The 18078-nt window shown below is 37.5% G+C and overlaps 1 protein-coding gene across 7 annotated transcripts in view; it reads right to left on the reverse strand.

Moving 5' to 3' along the window:
* Positions 1-274: 274 nt before the first annotated feature.
* The window catches only part of GRM8 (glutamate metabotropic receptor 8), a 752293-nt gene continuing 734489 nt past the window's right edge, over positions 275-18078 (reverse strand). For 5 of the 7 annotated variants that reach the window (XM_073898610.1, XM_073898613.1, XM_073898614.1 and 2 more), the window contains 2 exons: positions 7035-7281; positions 275-784 (listed from right to left, as the gene is read on the reverse strand). In XM_073898610.1, coding sequence (XP_073754711.1) covers positions 735-784; positions 7035-7281 — 297 coding nt within the window. In that variant the 3' untranslated portion in view covers positions 275-734. Of the gene's footprint in view, positions 785-5207; positions 5266-6979; positions 7282-18078 lie in introns of all 7 variants that reach the window. The other 2 variants (XR_012380142.1, XM_073898612.1) reach the window with 2 other exon arrangements.

Below are 18078 nucleotides of genomic sequence, written 5' to 3' on the forward strand. Positions count from 1 at the left end.
CAATTTTGAAATAGTCACAGAATCTTACAGAAATAACGCTTTTTCATAGAGGAATAAAAGACAGTCTTCTTCATACACGCATGAATGTACAAAGACACAATCCTTGAGGAAATCATATTACCATGGGCTTTTACATCAGGAGTTAACAGCAGAAGTGCCAACTGGAAAGAGTGTTCCTTGGCTTTAAAACTGGAACGAGAAACAACTCTCAACATTTGCAAAACATTCCTTTATTATTAGAAATAAATTATTTGTATAAAAAATTGCATGCGTCAACCATTGCATTTATTTTTAGCACAACCCAGGGCTTCAATCCAGTCAGCCATTACAAGAAACATATTCATTGTCTTATACAAGTTGAACAAGGTGGGACAGGAACGGGAGTTCTCACAATCACAGAAAAATACAAGAATAACATCAGACATGGTTTATTTCAACAGCATTTTTTTTTCACAAGCTAACATTAGTTTTCCTTTTGTGATTTTTTTTTTAACTGCTTATGAGTAAGCAATACTTTAGCTTGACACTCATTGGTTGTACTGTATAAAATGGGTTTTTTTTTCACTCTGTTATTGATACTTTTGGCTCATGGCTACTTTGTGTTCCTTACAAGATTGACTATTGATTTGATTGATTGTAGTCTACAGAGATCTCCAGGAGTGAGTTTTGGCGATGTCATGTTTATTGTTTAAGATCACATACCAGATTTCTTCACATTGTACCATTTCCCTGTTTCAGATTGAATGATTGCTGTAGCTGATATATGTTGTCTTAGTAGAGGAAGCTGTTAAGACAAATTAAAACAGATTAATAGCACATCAAAATAAATTATTTTGCTAAAATGATTTTAAAATTCAAATCCTATAATCACTATTTTTATGATGTTCCATTTTTACAACATGTTACTTATTTTTTAAACCATGTAGTAGGAATTCAGAGATCACAGGAATAATAATGCACCAACAGTTTTAATCTATAAAACCACTAGTCTTGTCTATAGTATTTAGCAGAAACCAAAAATGGAAAAGTTCTAATTACAATAAATTTAGGTGAAATTCAATTTAAATGTGTGTTTTGACTAACAAAGATACACAATGTGAAAAATGAAAGAACACATAAATTATGTATCCCGTAAAAGACAAAAAATAATTTTTTACAACCTAAGTTAAAGACCTCAATGCTTTGAGTCTGATTTGATAACCCAAAACAGCTAAGTAATTATAACTAGTTGTGCTTTGAGAATGAGTATTTTCCACTTAAAAACAAATAATACTTTTATTTATTATTATTCTTTATTTATTTTGGGGGGGAGAGAGAGAGAGAGAGAAGAGAGGGGTGGAGGGAGAGGAAGAGAGAGAGAATCCTAAGCAGACCCCACACCCAGTGCAGAGCGTGACATGGGGCTCGGTCTCATGACTCTGAGATCATGACCTGAGCTGAAATCAAGAGTTGGACCCTTAACCGACTGAGCCACCCATGCACCCCTTAAAAACAAATAATACTTTTAGACTGTAGAAGTGAACGTAGTAAAATATGAAGTATATAGAATATTTGTAAATATGTATATTGCCAATACATATTTATGCTCTGGTTTCAATCAAAGGATACAAATGAAGATGTTTAAAAACAAAGACTCAAAGAAGGAAATATATATTTAATTGTTCTGGTACCAACTCACTATAAAGTAAAACTTATTATTGTAAGATTATTAGAAAGATATGAATAACAAAGTATTCTAAGTCAAATTTATACTCATGCTTAAATTTTCCAAGAATGTGAACTTAAGTCCAAATAATTCCTTCGGTTTTTTTTAAAGATGTGATGGGATAAATCTCTGTTCTAAAATTCAAATGTGATGTCCTATTTTTTGGTGGAATTCCAGAATGCATAATTGTAAGAAAAAATGCTAAACATGTATGTATTTCACTACATAAATCCAATTCATAAGGAAACAGATTTTTAGGTAATTATTTAGTTTTTGAACATTAAATAAGCAAATTATAAAGCTCCTCCTCTGGAAGCGTAGGACTGGCAATCAGACTCATTCCATTTTAGTTCACATCAACATCATAATTGACCAGACAAGATCTTACCTGAGGCTGAGATCACCTAAAGTTCACAATTACAAAAATAAATGCAGAAAGTCTAAGGAAGTACTAATCATACATGTTTTTACTATTTTCGATTTCATTGACTATTATGAGCTTCATGCCAAAAATAGCTGACATATCTGCTTCTCTCATCTCCATCGTTCATACTTCTAGAAGGGTTTTTATTGTGGCACACAGAAAGGAAGTAGGTTTTAGATCTGGTTTTAAATTACATTCTGTTCCCTACAAAATGAGTTTAGAAAAAGATTGGTGAACCAAGTCACTGGGCCTCAGTTTCATCGCTAGTCCAAAATCCACAACATTGGGGTTTTGTGAGGATGAAGGAGGAGTAGGTTTGTCGGGGAGCAGCTGTGTGTGGCAGAACAAATATGGAATCCTACTTTCCTACTCACCCCTTCCACAAGGCTAACTGTCCGTGATATTCCATTTGGTGTGAAATGAAACACAATGATTTTTATGCTTGTGTACTTTTTTAAAAAGTTTTTTTTAAATTTCTAAATCTATAATGCTCTCATATACCTCTAAATTCCCTGTAAGAAAGCAAAATCTGTACGTCAACTCTCTTTTTGAAGGATTTTCATATAGTTTTTGAAGAAAGATGAAGAAAAACTGTTGTAAGAGTTAGAAAAACAACCCTTAGAAATGGTGGTTCAATGCCCTGCCCTCTTCAGTATCTTCAAAAGTAGCTAAAAATGTAGGAAATATTTATCAAGTTTGTAAATAGCTGGAAAGAAAAATTATGGTGGAAACAGAAGAACAAGAGCCAAAAAAGACCTTGAGGAAGATGATATTCAGAAGATGTTAATTTAACAGAAGGTGATTTGGATCAGACCATTCAAGGATCATTCCAACTTCAAGACTCTATAGCTAATTAAAGATTCATACTTCATTTTTTGAACTCTTCAAAGTTATCCCCGGGGAAAAAGATGGTAGAATTCTACTGAGAACTCTGACTATAATTTACAAAAGGAAAGTCATCTTAATTTTTCTAAGAAAAAGGGATGCAAGGCTATGGACACGGATGATTTAGTCAATGGGAAAACAGTGATGAGAGACAAACTGTGAAAGGCAGAAGCCTCGTGAGAATCTTTATCCTGGAAGTATTACAGAGTGAAATATATCAGAGATGCACATGTGCGCTGCTAGGGAGTTTTTATAGCAGAGATGAATAGACTTCTATGACGATCCGTTTTGGAATACAGCAATAGTGAATTGCCTTGTGGACACCACACTGTGTTCATGAGCTAGAGAAAGCACTTCCACCTTTAGCAGCAGCTGTTTTCATGAATTATTCATGAATACTGCTTAAGGAATACCATGTTACAGCATTTGTTAATTGGACAGAGTTGATAAATTCATACACATCAACTTTGTTTCTAACTCCCTTTCCACACACTTTTATGAAACAACACTTGACCTTTTTTATGTGAAATGTAGCACTCTGCAAATTCAGTAATTAACATGGACTCATTGGTCTCCCTTCCAGCTTCATATTACTTACATTTATTCTGTGGAGATTTTGAAGCTTTAAAACCTTAAATATGTGGCCAGAATTTCTGGCATTAACAAGTAATCTTTAAGATGAAAGTTTCTAAGTGTAATGGACTTAGAGAGCTCCATGGCCACGAAGGAGAAGCATTGCATGTACATCATAAATACATTGCTATTTGGTCAGGAAAAAAAAATCCCACAACAATGGAATGGCAGCCATAATTACCCAAATCCTTCACAGATTAAAAAGAAGAAGAAAGAGGGATGCTAAAACACTAGTTTTTGAATTTCAATCTTTTCTATTAATGATAGAGCAAACTACATTTTCAAGGCAGCAATGACACTTCTACCTTATTTATATGGTGATATGTAGTTTACAAAACACTTTCTCCCGTGTCACTGTAATGGTGACTTGTCACAAGTCTCGTAGCAGAAGGTATGAGAATACAGCAATATGGATATTGTTCCAGTGGATTAACCAGACCTCGCTCGATTTACTGAGAACAGATTCCACCCATCCCCAGAGGAGGCATTTTAAGTCTGAGGAGGCACGGGGTGCCTGGGTGGCTCAGTCTGTTGAGCGGCCAACTCTTGATTTCAGCTGGGGTCATGATCTTGGAGTCCTGGGGTAGAGTCCCACCTCGGGCTCTGTGCTCAGCACACAGTCTGCTTGAGGATTCTCTCACGCTCCCCCTCTGCCCCTCCCGTCGCTCCAGTTCTCCCTCTTTCTCCAGAATTAATAAATAAATCTTTGGGGAAAAAAATCTGAGGAGGCACAGTTTAGGTACAGACAGCTAAAGGACAAAGTTCCAATATTCAGTTCTACTTCTAAAGACATAAGACACATTTTAGAGTTGGGCGCCTGGGTGGCTCAGTTGGTTAAGCAACTGCCTTTGGCTCAGGTCATGATCCTGGAGTCCCGGGATCGAGTCCCGTATCGGGCTCCCTGCTCGGCGAGGGGCCTACTTCTCCCTCTAACCCTCCCCGCTCTCATGTACTTTCTCACTCTCTCAAAATAAATAAATAAATCTTTAAAAAAAAAGACACATTTTAGAAGAAAAATATTGCATTTAAGTTATTAGGGTTATTGATACTTGTAGGGAATGTGATTTTAGAAGACTCTCGCCTCAAAACCACTGATCCGTGTAGTCAAGGTAACAGGGACGCAGGGAGTCCACGATCCCTGGTGATGCAAGTGAACAAAGATCAACAGTGGTTCCGGCAGTGGGTTGGCGGAAGGATGTGTGAAGATTTCATGCACTGTCTCTCCTGAATGTGTCAACTATAATCACTCATCTGGACCCAATTTATTCAAATCCAAACTACTTAAAAGATGAACGTACTAAAGTTGCCAAAGTACAATTTAACCGTCTTTCAGGTAGTAATCCACTTAATCTCGATTGACCTTTTGAACTTTCTTTTACCTTCCAAAAGTGGGCACCTGACTCCTACAGCAGAGTATAGGCTTACCTCCCATACAGGCCCCACATTTATGATCTTTTATTCTTATTTCAGAGAAAATAGGGAAATGCATTCTTGCTATAGAATTTCTACTTCAATATCAACAGAAAATAATAGAAGGAAAACAAAGCATATGAGACTTACTTCTATTAAATATGGGATTAGTCTTTATCAGTGCTGGGACTATTCCTCTTCAGGGAACCTATTTATTTTTTTTAAAAGAGTAGGAAAATTTATTAATTTTTTTTCTCTTACCACTTTCCAGAAGTGAGTCTGGGATGACCAGTATTTATTTCAATGTCTGTTTGGTTGTTCCCATTTGCAACCATATAACATCAGGTTTTCTAGCGTGTTGCTAAAAAACAAGTCCAACTGTAGGCTCTGGTGAGTCGTGGTGAGAAGCGCCAAGAGCGGCCAAGAGCAGTTTGCCGGCATCCTACAACAGGTTTTAACTGTGTGCACTGATGCTTTTGAGGTAGAAAAACACAGATAAAATTCTGCCCTCAAATCACACGCACTGAACTCCGACACCTTTGATAGTAGTTATAGTGCTTCTTTTGCTAAAAGACCAAATAGGCCCATTATGACTAAATTGCTTACCTATAATCAGAGATGATTATAATGATTTGTTATCAAAACCTGTCTTTATTGTGACTTCTCTCGCAGCTTTTCAGAGTTTCTGTTTGCAGAAAGGTGAATATGTGGGGAGTGTTTGTGGAACTCTTAAAAGGCTTCCTTATGTGCAAGTGACTAAATTTGGTTATGAGTGAGCTGAAGGCAATCTTCCCAGAAAATCTGACCAATAATTCCAAGAAGTCTAATAGTAATTGTAGTCAGTAAGCTTCATTGATTAATACTTATCTTCTAAGGCCATTTCTGCATATGGGGCATTAGAATAGACAACGTTCATCTGGAAATCTTGATGTAAGAAAAGGTTTATGTTTTAATAATTACATCAGATAAAATCCACACTTAATCTTCCCTGTATTTCATGTCAGAAGTACAGAGAATAGGGAATACAGCCTGCTGGGAGGAATCTGAGAGTTAAGAGTATTTTTGCATAGGGTTTTATCCTTAATTATTAAATAGGTTGCTATATTTCCCAAAAACAGGAAGCCTGAGGTCTAATGCAAGAACCTTGGCTTTCATATCTTTTTGATCCATCTACAGAAACTAGTAATGTAAAGATTGTATGTTTTTTTTTTTACTCTACTCGGCTATCTAGTATTTTACAATACAGATCTTCAACCTATTTGCTATTCTTCCATAGATACCAAAATGGACCAGTTAAACGCTGCTGGATTAGCTTGGTCCTGGCGTGTTGGTGTCGTGAGCTCCTTCAGGGGTGACTAGAGAGAAGAGGAAGGTGAGTGAGGAGGGGACGAGTGGTTCGGTGGCTGATAAGAAGGACCCTATTTTCAGGGTCATGAGGTTTTCAGAGAAGAGCTCTAACTATCTTAATATAACCAAGAAGGGGCCACTTGGGGGAAATAAGTATTAACTATGATTTAACCTAACATGTTAACCCACTAGTTTTCTCATTTCCCTAAATACTTATGTACCATATCACTTATTTAAGATCTTTGAGCAACCAATAAACCAGCAGAGAACAACCAAAGTTGAACTAACAGAGACTGGAGAATAGTTCCTAAGTGCCAAAAGATAATTTTATACATAGAAGATAGTTCCAGCTTCAGATGCTTGGTAATGCCTCAAAAGGGAGCCATGAGGGTCATACTTTGTAAAAGAGATTTTGTGTGCACGGTCATGCTCTGGAGAAGAGCCACTCGCCTTGAAATCGCTGGGTTCTAACCAAATGGTTCTCACTGCCATGATGGTCTCATGGTGTGCGAGTCGCACTATGCCCCTGAAACCATGTAGCACAGTCCCCCAGACTAGAAGAATGTTCAACGTACATCTGTTAGGAAGTGCTCCCGCTCTTGACCATCGGAAAGTCTACAGATGACTTACTGTTGGTTTCAAGACTCTCACAGAGTTCACTTTTCACCTCTCCATTTGGTCTGTCATTTCCTTTCTGGATCAGTTTGCTTTGCACGGTGGCAGCCGTTACCACGGCCTTGAAGCTCCTCTTGCGTTTTTGAACGTTCTGCTCTGGATGAAAAATTATAATATAAACCTTGGGCATATACAGCATGCCCAGAGACACCGAAGCACTTAAACTCATGGAGACAGTAAGTGTTGTTGTCTGGATGTACATCTGAGGGGAGGAAAAAAGAAAGAATCAGTGTTGGCGAGCCTGATCTAACATCAAGCAAACAGCACAACCATTTTCTGTAACAATCGCAGCTTCTCTGCTCAGGGTGCATGAGAAGGTACTTACAGAAATTGCCCTTAATAACAGTCAAGCAATTCTTTATCCCTACCTGCAAATATGGGTAAAGTTGTCTTGTTTATGGAGCCTAATTCCTTAAAACAAACACAAACAACTAAGCTGAGGAAGTTTAGTTTCCTTTTTAGTTTATACTTAAACATATATAAGAAAAGAAACCAAAACCATTCTGGCCAAAGAGTAACATTTAATGCCACACATCCCTTCTTCAGAGAGGTATTAGAGGGTCAAGTGTAATTCTTTTAACAATAAACTTAGCCTAGAAGGTTATAGTGGAAATGAGTGGGAGTGAACATCCAGAACATCATTATTGCCCACCATTGCTTGACTAATGCTGGCATTTGCATCTTCACATCATGACTTAATTTCAGCTATCAAACCTGATAAACCTCATGAACATTCCATACAGGCTTGATTTTTTAATACCACCCGCCACCCCAAGGACAATTCCAGAGGGTTTCTCAATGGTGGCATCATATCAAAATAAACACGGGTGCTTTTACAAAATCCATGACTCTCCTCCAAAATTTAAATATGCCCTCTGGGGATAGTGTTCTGGCATCTGCATTTTGAAAATTCTCCTCCTATGCTCATTCCTTACACTTAATGCACTGAAATTGACTGCTGTGGTACTTAAAAAGAGCAGTCTCTCTGGAAGATTCTTCTTCCTAGAATCTAGAGGTCAGCAAGCTGAAAAAGCCAAACTTAAAATCACTTTGGCTTTTTCATTATGGTATGAAAACAGACATGATAGCATTTTAATCTTTTTTTAAAAATTTCTCAGTGTTACTGAGTTATAACTGAAAAACAGAAATTGTATATTTAGGGTGTACAACTCGATGTTTTGATAAACAACTATAGGGTGAAATGATCTTTGCTCTCAAGTAATTAACATAGCCATCACCTCACTTAGTTACCACTTTCTTTCATTGTTCCTTTTTATGTTTTTGTGCTGAGAATGCTTAAGATCTACCCGGCTTAGTGAATTCCCAGACTATAGCGCAGTATTGTAAACTATAGTTGCCATGCTGCATATTAGATCCCCAGAAGTTATCCATGCATAACTGAAACTGCATGTGTTTTGACTAACATCTCTCCATTTCCTCCTTCCCCTCCCCCTGGCAAACACTGTTCAACACTCCGCTTTGATGAGTCTATTTTAAGGTTCTACATATAAGTGGATCATGCAGTATTTGTCTTTCTGTGTCTGGCTAATTTCACTTAGTATTGTGTCCTCCAGATTCATCCCTGTGGATGCAAATTGTGGGATTTCCTTCTTTTTTAAGAATGAATAATATTCCCTTGTAGGTATATATCACATCTTCAAAAATAAAAACCTCTAACCTACTTCCAGTTTTCATGTCCTGAGCTCAAAGTATAATTTCCCCCAAATAACTTGGAATACTGAGGCCACAAAGAAGCTCTTAGAGGTTCCCTTCCTCCTATCTAGGATCCTCGTTAATATCTGTTCACTCTAACAATATTTCTGAAAATGTAAAGTGTCACATTGTATCAGGCAATCCCCAGGACCCAAACTAATTGTATCCTGTTAAATAAGGGATCAAAAAACATTCACCTTCAAAGGTAAGTACCTGAATCAGCACTTCTCTTAACAGAGGGTAAAGCTGTGAGGTAAAGAACTGTCCAAACAATGAGAAGAACTTCAGGCACTAGTACTAAGAGACTACCCTTGTCTATGAAATCACACCAAGCTGGTTACTGAGTTTGCTGTTCATCTATCACCAAGGCAGTCCTTTGCATACGACCTCATTGTGAGTATAGGAATACCCTTCAACAAGGCGATATAGATGGGTTTGTTTCAAAGTTCACTTCCTCCAGGAAGTCCTCCATGATAAGTCTTACCTTAACTATAATGTTATAATGGTGTCTTATTTTACTTCTAAGCACTAATGCATTGAAAAATCAATACACTGGAACACTTACCAATGCATAACTACGTAATTATAACTGTGACTTATATGTAATTACAACTGTGATTTATATGACCTTTGTAGTAAATTATGAAATGCACAAGTAGGGTTTAAACTTCCTTAGAGGCTTAACCTACATTCTTTTCCTTATAAACCTCTAAGAAACTATACAAGATTCTACATACAAAAACTACTGAAAAACTGCTCATTACTCTTAGGTATATAAAGCTCTTCAAGAAGAACAGTTTTCCACAAGATCTGATTTACACAAATCATACAGAACATGCCTTCCAAATTTTTCCACTCTGTCAATTGGACATCAGCAATGGCTATAACATAAGGTAGAAGACATTTTAAGAAATGAAAAGTGATGAGGTATGAATCCAGATTCTAGCTTGGGCTCATGCATATTAGCTTCAACAGAGACATGAGTCAAATACATTCCTCAGCAAAGGGATAAATTATTACACGTCCTGACCTCTTCTGCCAATAAGTGAAACCCCATGTTAAATTTGAGAGAACCAAGGATCTACAATTAAGAAAGTCCTGATAAAATATGGATATGTGCCTTCAAATCCCCCTAAGCTTGTCCATCTACTTTTCAGCAACTTGTTATTATGAATACTTATAAACTTCAAAGTGTTAGTTAATCCTCTCTAAATTTCTACTTACTCTCCAGTTAGCATTTCTGCAGGAAGCCTATGTAGAAAATAGGCTATAGAGAAAGGACATTAAAGTAGGCAAACAATACCCCCGAATGCAAACCATAGACATAAATATCCCAAAGCCCACTCAAATAGGTAACCATCAGTTTTGTCCCAGTCAGACCCTGCCAACTCAATTTAGCTTAAAAACCAAACAACAAACCAACAACAACAACAAAAAACCTCTACGGTCAAACCGACGTGAAATGATGGGAACACCCACACTGATTTGCTGGATTCTTTTCAAAAATCTTAATCTGTTGGTCTTGCTAAAATGTATACTACTAGTCTAAATAATACATAATTACCTTTCTATTTTGAAAGCCTTGTAAATTTTCTCTGCTACCATAAATATAAATGGTAATTTTCTTCCCTGATTCAGAATCATTTTTGTAATATATAATAAGATGATCTTGCTAAATATTAGGCATGAAGAAGGTTTTGGATTGCTAGTTTCCATATTAAATATGTTACTGCAGTCTATCTTTTAGGCAAACCAACTCAATGGAAGATGTAATAAAAAAGACATGAGGATTAGACAGTACTGTGCTTAGTGGCCAAGCTCTCCATCAGACACTATGCTTTCAAATTACACCAAAAGGCCAATTTTACTTATGTGCTCTCTTAAAACAGCTTCTGAAAAATTTTCATGTGAAGTTAATACAGAAAAAGCATCTATACAAAACTGTACCTAAAATCCAAAAACTTACAGTGGCCCAAATTTTGTTACAAGGCATTGCAGTGTTAGTAAACTAAGTTTTTGAACTTCATCTTTGAATATTTAATGAAATGACAAAGTCATATATACATAACCCCAGTGAAAGCAACAATGGCAAAACACACAAAGAAATAAAAATGCCACCTGTTCTCACTCTAGAGAAACTAAATCTTCAGCATCATCGATTCTTGCATTCCAAATATCTCCCATATTTAAAAATAAATGTAGAAATTATATCAGAAAATTGAAAATGAGCATTTGATTCCAGAAAACTCATGGATTTTTGTATAGCTATAGAAAATTCTAATTATCTGAGCCATGTAAGAAAGGAACACCACTGCTTATAGTTTTTGTTGTTGTTGTTCTTAAGATAAAGAAATTTACAGAAAACTCTGGAGTTGCCTTGTGGGCAGTTAAAACCTCAAGTCAACCCACCAGGTGACAATCTAATCTCTAATAAAACTTCCCTGGCAATTGGACAGCTGTGTGATCTTATTTTCCTCTCTGACCTTTAATTTCTTACCTATGAAGTTGGGGGAAAATAATACTTTTCTCATAGAAGGGTTACAGGGTGGAATGACATAATCTTTATAAAATGCCTCAAAGGTACAAAACAGCAGTAGCTCAACAAAGATCATTTAGCCTACGGCTTTGAATCTAAAAGGACATTAACAAAGCACCCTTCCAGGTATCCAGGATAAGAGAGGGGCTTGTGAGTCAGTTACACAAAGCAATTTTGTTTCGTGAATAGCTAACTGCTATACCCTTAACTACAGGATGTCAAGGGAAAGGCTTTTGTAATCCTACTTCAAAGTAGACAGAATAAAATTTGCCCCAAAAGTCAACACTACTTGCCGATGTCAAGGCTATATTCACTGCCTGTGCTATAGTTCTAGAATAACACACTGGCTCTCTGCATCAAAGTTACAACTCACCAGAAAGCAGAAGGGAACAATATTAACTCCCTCGAACCCACATAAATCCACTGAGAGATGCTGACAATGGTACCGGATATGTTAATGTAACCTGCTTTTTTCCAACTTGTTTTTTATGCCCCACCTTCTGCCCCCTGTCACTCTAAAATATTAATAACCGGAGGAAGGAGAGCATCTTTTCTGTTACATCCACTGGTAGCCTGTCACTCCCTCTGCCTCCACACCCCATAGACATTTTGAACCTGAAAGAGTCAGATGCACTGAAACAGATTTAAATGATCTCTGGAGAAGCCAGGAAGGGTTGGCACAATGGAGAACACTACCACGACACCTTTTCTGGGACCTACTCTAGTAACTCTCTCTTCTCCAAAGGGGTCATTTGTGCACATTCAGGGTCTACTGGTCACGGCCTGGAATCATTAACAACTCCAGGAAGAACTGAGGAGGGAGGAGATTATATTACTTCAGGAAAAGGGTCAGTCAGAGAACTCCATAGACTCAGACATCCATCCTGGTAAGTTTTCAACCCCTTAGTAACAAAGTGACCCTATTATGAGACCTAAAACCCAAGGCAGATTTGTGCCATCTGAAAAGAAACAAATTCATTATTTACTCCTGAATATTTCTGCCTTGCCTTGGATGGTTGAATCTCACTTTTTGCTGTAGTCAGCCAGATTCTATTTGGCCATTTTGCACACAGTCTGACCAGTGAGAAAGCTATGTTAACACTTAAAGCCTGCCTTTCTCTGCTTCTATTACCTATCCCCTCATCTGTGTGTCCCTCAAAGTGGCACCTAAATCCAGAAATCGATTTTATTCTGCTTTTCAGCCAGGCTTTAGTCAATGGACCTCAAAACCTCATTACTAGAAGTTATTTACATTCTTTTTAAGATTTTATTTATTTATTTATTTGAGCGAGAGAGAGCACACGAGGGGGGGGAGGGTCAGAGGGCAAAGCAGACTCCCTGCTGAGCAGAGAACCCGATGCGGGACTCGATCCAGGGACTCCAGGATCATGAGCATAATCCAGGATCATGACCTGAGCCAAAGCTTAACCAACTGAGCCACCCAGGCGCCCTTTACATTTTTTTTAAAAAGATAAGTTTACAAAGAAATTGTGAAATTGTGCAGTTGTTTTGTGGTGGTAAAGGCCCCAAATCAACCAATCATGCAACATCGAAACTCCAATAAAACTCTCCTGCAATTGGATACAGCAAATATCAAAGGCAACAATTCAACTCTTCTGCCTGAGACTAGATGCTGGTGAACTGTCACCAAGTCTCTATCAAACATTCTACCATTGTTTCTGTTTTGTTTATTTCAAATGCCTTGCTGGTTTCTTCTACTTAGCTAATTCTGAGGGAACTTCCTCATCTCTGTATCATTTTTATATTGATGTACCCCAGGCCTCAGTCCTTAGGTATCTATGTATCTATTCTTTATCTATCTCTCTCTCTCTCTCTCTCTCTCTCTCTCTCTCTCTCTATCTATCTATCTATCATCTATCCATCTGTCTATTGCTTTGTCCTCATTGGTCTCTTGATCATCACACTTGGCATTATGGCCTTAAACCAGGACTGGGTCCCTGAGTGTGCTACCTGTACACAGGTCCCTTCACTTAGAAGTCCCTTCACACTTGATTTAATGCTCTGTTGTCACTGTTCTGAAATTCTTCATAATTTTTGAACAAGTAGACCTGCATTTTCATATTTCACTGGGCCCTACAAATAATACAGGTAGCTCTGCCTTGAAAAACTATTTACATGCTGACAAACTCCAGACTTCCCTGAGGAAATCTAATCACCTTCTGGGTACTCCCCTTGGATGTCTGATTTATACATAAAACTAACAAGCATCTGAACACCATCTTCATTCCTAAACCTACCCTTCTGGTCATCTTCTTTATCTTAATTCCATCATTCATTTTCCAAGGGACAAAGCCCTTGAAATTGTCCTTGACTCCTCTCTTACGCTCTTTATCTCTGAAGAATCCTATTGATTCCACCTTCAAAATTTGTCCAGACAGGTCATTTTCTACTACCCCCCCTGGAACTACATTGGTCTTAGCCAACATCATCTCTCATTTGGATTATCACAAAAGCTATCCTATTGACTTCTCTTCTTCTCCCCTTGCTCCCTTCTGTCTGATCATCAGATTGATCTTAACACAGCAGACAGAATAATCCCATTATTCATAAGTCAGGTTAGGTCACCCCTACTCTCAAAACTTTACAATGACTTCCCTTTGATGGTGTGCCTAATGGCCTACAAGGTCCTCTGAGCTGACAGGGCTTTACTCTTTCCCTCATGCATTCTCTTCCCACCATACTGGCCTCCTGGATGATCCTGGAACATACCAACCATGCTTCTGCTTTGGGGCTTTTATATTTGAAGACTTGCTCCTTCATTTCCTTTAGTTCTTTCCTGACCTGTCCTCTCCAGGGAGACCTCTCCTAAACATTGTTAAATACTATGAGTCCCACCCTCTACCAGCAATCCTCGGCTTTATTTTAATCCTCAGCATGTAACATTTTCTAGCATAAAAGTCTATATATTTTACTAATTTAATGTATGTATTGTCTGTTTCCCTTAATTAGAATAAAAATTCCATGAGTCCAGGGATTTTTACCTGTTTGGTCCACTGCTACAAACTCAACCTAGGACCACTGCCTGGTTGGCATACATTTGCTACATTCCTTGAGGTGGTACAGGACCTTACTCTTGAATTTGGCATTTGAAGGAAATGACCCATGTAGTTTCAAGAGGGAGACAATAAATCAGAGTCTAAAGCTGGAAAAATAGAAAATGTCTCAAATCAACATCTAGACGGAGACAGAAACTCTTGGATGGATAAACATGATCCTCTTCTACACTGTAAATATGAGAGTATTGTTTTCAACTTAGCAACAGACAATATAAATTAAGTCAATGGTTTCCATTTGGGAATATGAGAGCCCTGGGCTCGGCCCTGGATCCCTCCCCAATGTAAGAACATTATAACCCAGGATAATGCACTTACAATATTTATAAGCTTCCACAGACATAATTCAAAGAACTTTAGAAGACAATCGATGTAAAATATTGTCACAGCACCTGGCATATAGTAATCAGTAAGTGATACCTACTATTGTCATAACTTAACCTTGACCCTATCTTCTATTCATCTTCCTCCATTCCTCACACAGTAAGACTTAACAGTATTGCTCTCTCAAAATCAGCCTCAAGATTTTTAGCCTTTTATTTTTAAAAATATTTTATTTATTTATTTGAGAGAGTGAGAGTGAACGAGAGAGAGAGCATGGGGGGGAGGAGCAGAGGAAGAGGGAGAAGCAGACTCCCCACGGAGCAGGGAGCCTGACAAGGGGCTTGATCTCAAGACCCTGGGATCATGACCTGAGTGGAAAGCAGATGCTTAACCAACTGAGCCACCCAGGTGCCCTGATTTTTAGCCTTTTAAATAAAGAACACACACATGGACACAGGAGACACAGGCACAAAATATTCATATGGAAATATGCCTCACGTTTGTGGGAAACTCTAGGGTCAGCACATTCAAAGACTCATAGTCCAGTTTCATTCTGGGAAAAAGGCACCATCATGAGGGTTGTGCTTCTCCTGTCAGGTAGAAATCAGGGTTGCTGACCCACCCACAGGTCAGAGACATTGCTCTGTGTTTTCATTAGAAGAGATAGAGATGGTTTGCTCTAACCCATTTGCAGTCTCTCATCACATCCCCTTTTGGTCAGGACACATGTTAAAAATGAAGAGTCAAATCAAAAGACAAAGCCTATGGATGCAGAACTGGTCTGGTTCACATGTGAGGTCTGAATCCTTAACCTTGGACTTATTGGGAATGGTGGGAACCAGATGCACAGAATAAGAAAGCATCAACCAACAAGTAGAAGATCAGCTCTGCCAAGGGTAGAAAAGGACAAGTGGAAGCAGACTCATGATCCTCTAAAGAGGAATAACAGATATTGGATTTATAATGTGTTCATAATTAAATATACATGTATTAATATTGGGTTAGTAAATACAGTAATTTATTTTTCATTAAAGTCTGATAGACATTTTATAAGGTGGATGTTTTAAAGTAAGCATGATTAAAATGTAGTCATTAATTTCCAATTATTCTACATAAGTATTATTTATAGAAACATAATAAAAAATAATTTCTCAAACAATGGTGTTGCAACTTCTGCTGTGACATGCAAATGAATATGAGGCATCTACTTGCTGAGTGTTTACTGGCTTCTTTTTTACAGGTATTTTTCTCCATGTTTCCCTCCACAGACTCCCGCTTCCATGCTGCCTTTTAGTGCTTTATCATTTTGCAACAGCATGATCGGAATTAAGGATAGCAGTAATGGAGATACCTTTAATTATAATGATTTGAACAGTGTCTATTTGAACGGATACAAAATATAGTAAACATAATATTAACAAATAAACAAGAATTTAAAGAAAGGAGCAAGGGAGAGGAAACAATTACCGTAAGAACAAAATTTATCTATGAGCTACATAATCATATATATTTTTCTTGGCAGTCAGGCATAAAGAAAATATTTTGAATCCTATAGTTATCATTGTTTGGAGATAGAAGCTCTGCTGGAATTTAAATTAGGGGAAAAATTTTTTATTTAGGTTGCATCACTGAAGGAAATTTGGTAACATTATGGAAATGGGTCCAATAATAATTTCATAAAAGGTACTAAATCTTTGCTCATCTAGATACTTCCCATATAACCCTTTCAAAAGCCAAAAGAACTAGATCTCAGTGCAAGAACTTTTGTGAAGGCATAAGATCTTATAGAGATACTATTTTTTTCCCCTGGTGGTCTTACTTTATATAGTAAGTAAGAACCAAGAGGGATGGTGTTATGGCTGAATTGTGTCCTCCCCAAAATTCATGTGTCAAATTCCTAACCCTAAGGGACAATATTTGGAGATAGAGTCTTTAAAGAGGTAATTGAGTGAAAATGAGGTCTTTAGGGTGGTCCCTAATCCATTCTGACTGGTGAGCTTATAAGAGGAGATGAGGACCAATAATGACATCAGGGGTTTGTGTGTACAGAAGGAAGACCTGCCCAGGACACAGAAAGAAGGTGGCCATCAGAAAGCCAGTGAGAGAGAGGCGTCAGAAGAAACCAATACTGTCCACACCTTGATCTGTGACTTCTAGTCTCCAGAACCATGAGAAAATAAACTTATATTAAGCCATCCTATCTACAGTACTTTGTTATGGCAGCCCTAGCACGTTAAACACAAGTGGAAAATCAATGTCACTCAGAGAGTTCTAAAAGTCCTGTCATTGTAATTCGTTTGTGCTTGAACATGCCAACAATATCTCAGATTTCTGATGTGATTTTAGGAACTACACAATAATTACAACCACAACATCTATTAATGATTGAGGATAAGATATCAGCATTATGCCAAACTTTTTATGCACATTAACCCCTCACAATAATTTTATTAGTTCAAGAGTGGGTCTATTTTGGAGAATTTAAATACTCTTTTCAAAGTCCCACAACTCACGAAGATACAGCTGAGGTTTAAACTGAGGTTTGTCTCACTTGAAAGTCCATCTCCTTACACATCCAGTGGCTCCAGTAGATGCATAGTGATGTGAAAGAGCAGGATTAATATGGTTTGAATCTTCCCAAAATGGAAAATCATCCCTTTTCTTAGAGAATTGGGCCAAAATTCTTAAAAATTAAGGAACTCAGTTAAAGCACCTGAATTAATACTTAACTGAGATTCAGAGGGTTTTTTTTTTTTTTTAAAGACTGTTGTTATTGGTCAGCTACTTTCCTCATAAACCTCATCGATCCTAGAGAAGCTCTTTCTTAGGATTATATCTGGTTGAACTTAACAGAATCATCAAGCTGGAAATATGAACTCAAAGAGATGGATAAATTAATCTTTCTAAATAAAGATATTTAGCATGGAGTTTCAACTGGCCAGAGCAGAGAAGTACCTGATGGAACCACTGACCACCAGAGGGAAAAATTGCCAGCACATTTTCCCACATGGACACCACTCCATCTCTCAGCCACCAGACACATGCTATGGACAACACAGTAGGCAGAAAACTGGGAATTACAAATACAGATAAACAGACAATCTAGAATTAGCAAATACTCATGGAGAACCCATACTATGAAAGAGAAGCATCAAACTCCACAAGGAGAATAATAAAAACCCAAGGAAAGAGATCCAATGGAGTTAATGCAGGAAGACCTTAGAGGTAAAATTAATTATCTTTGAAAAGTTTTGAAAGAATAATGCATCCAGAAAAAGTATCAAATCAATATCATAGAAGTTACCATTTTTATCATTAAAATTAAAACCTCAAAAGATGAAGGACTTCTGAT

Source organism: Callorhinus ursinus, unplaced genomic scaffold (assembly GCF_003265705.2).
Source record: "Callorhinus ursinus isolate GAN/ISIS: 27379988/994484 unplaced genomic scaffold, GSC_fseal_2.0 scaffold12, whole genome shotgun sequence".
Classification (NCBI taxonomy): Eukaryota; Metazoa; Chordata; class Mammalia; order Carnivora; family Otariidae; genus Callorhinus; species Callorhinus ursinus.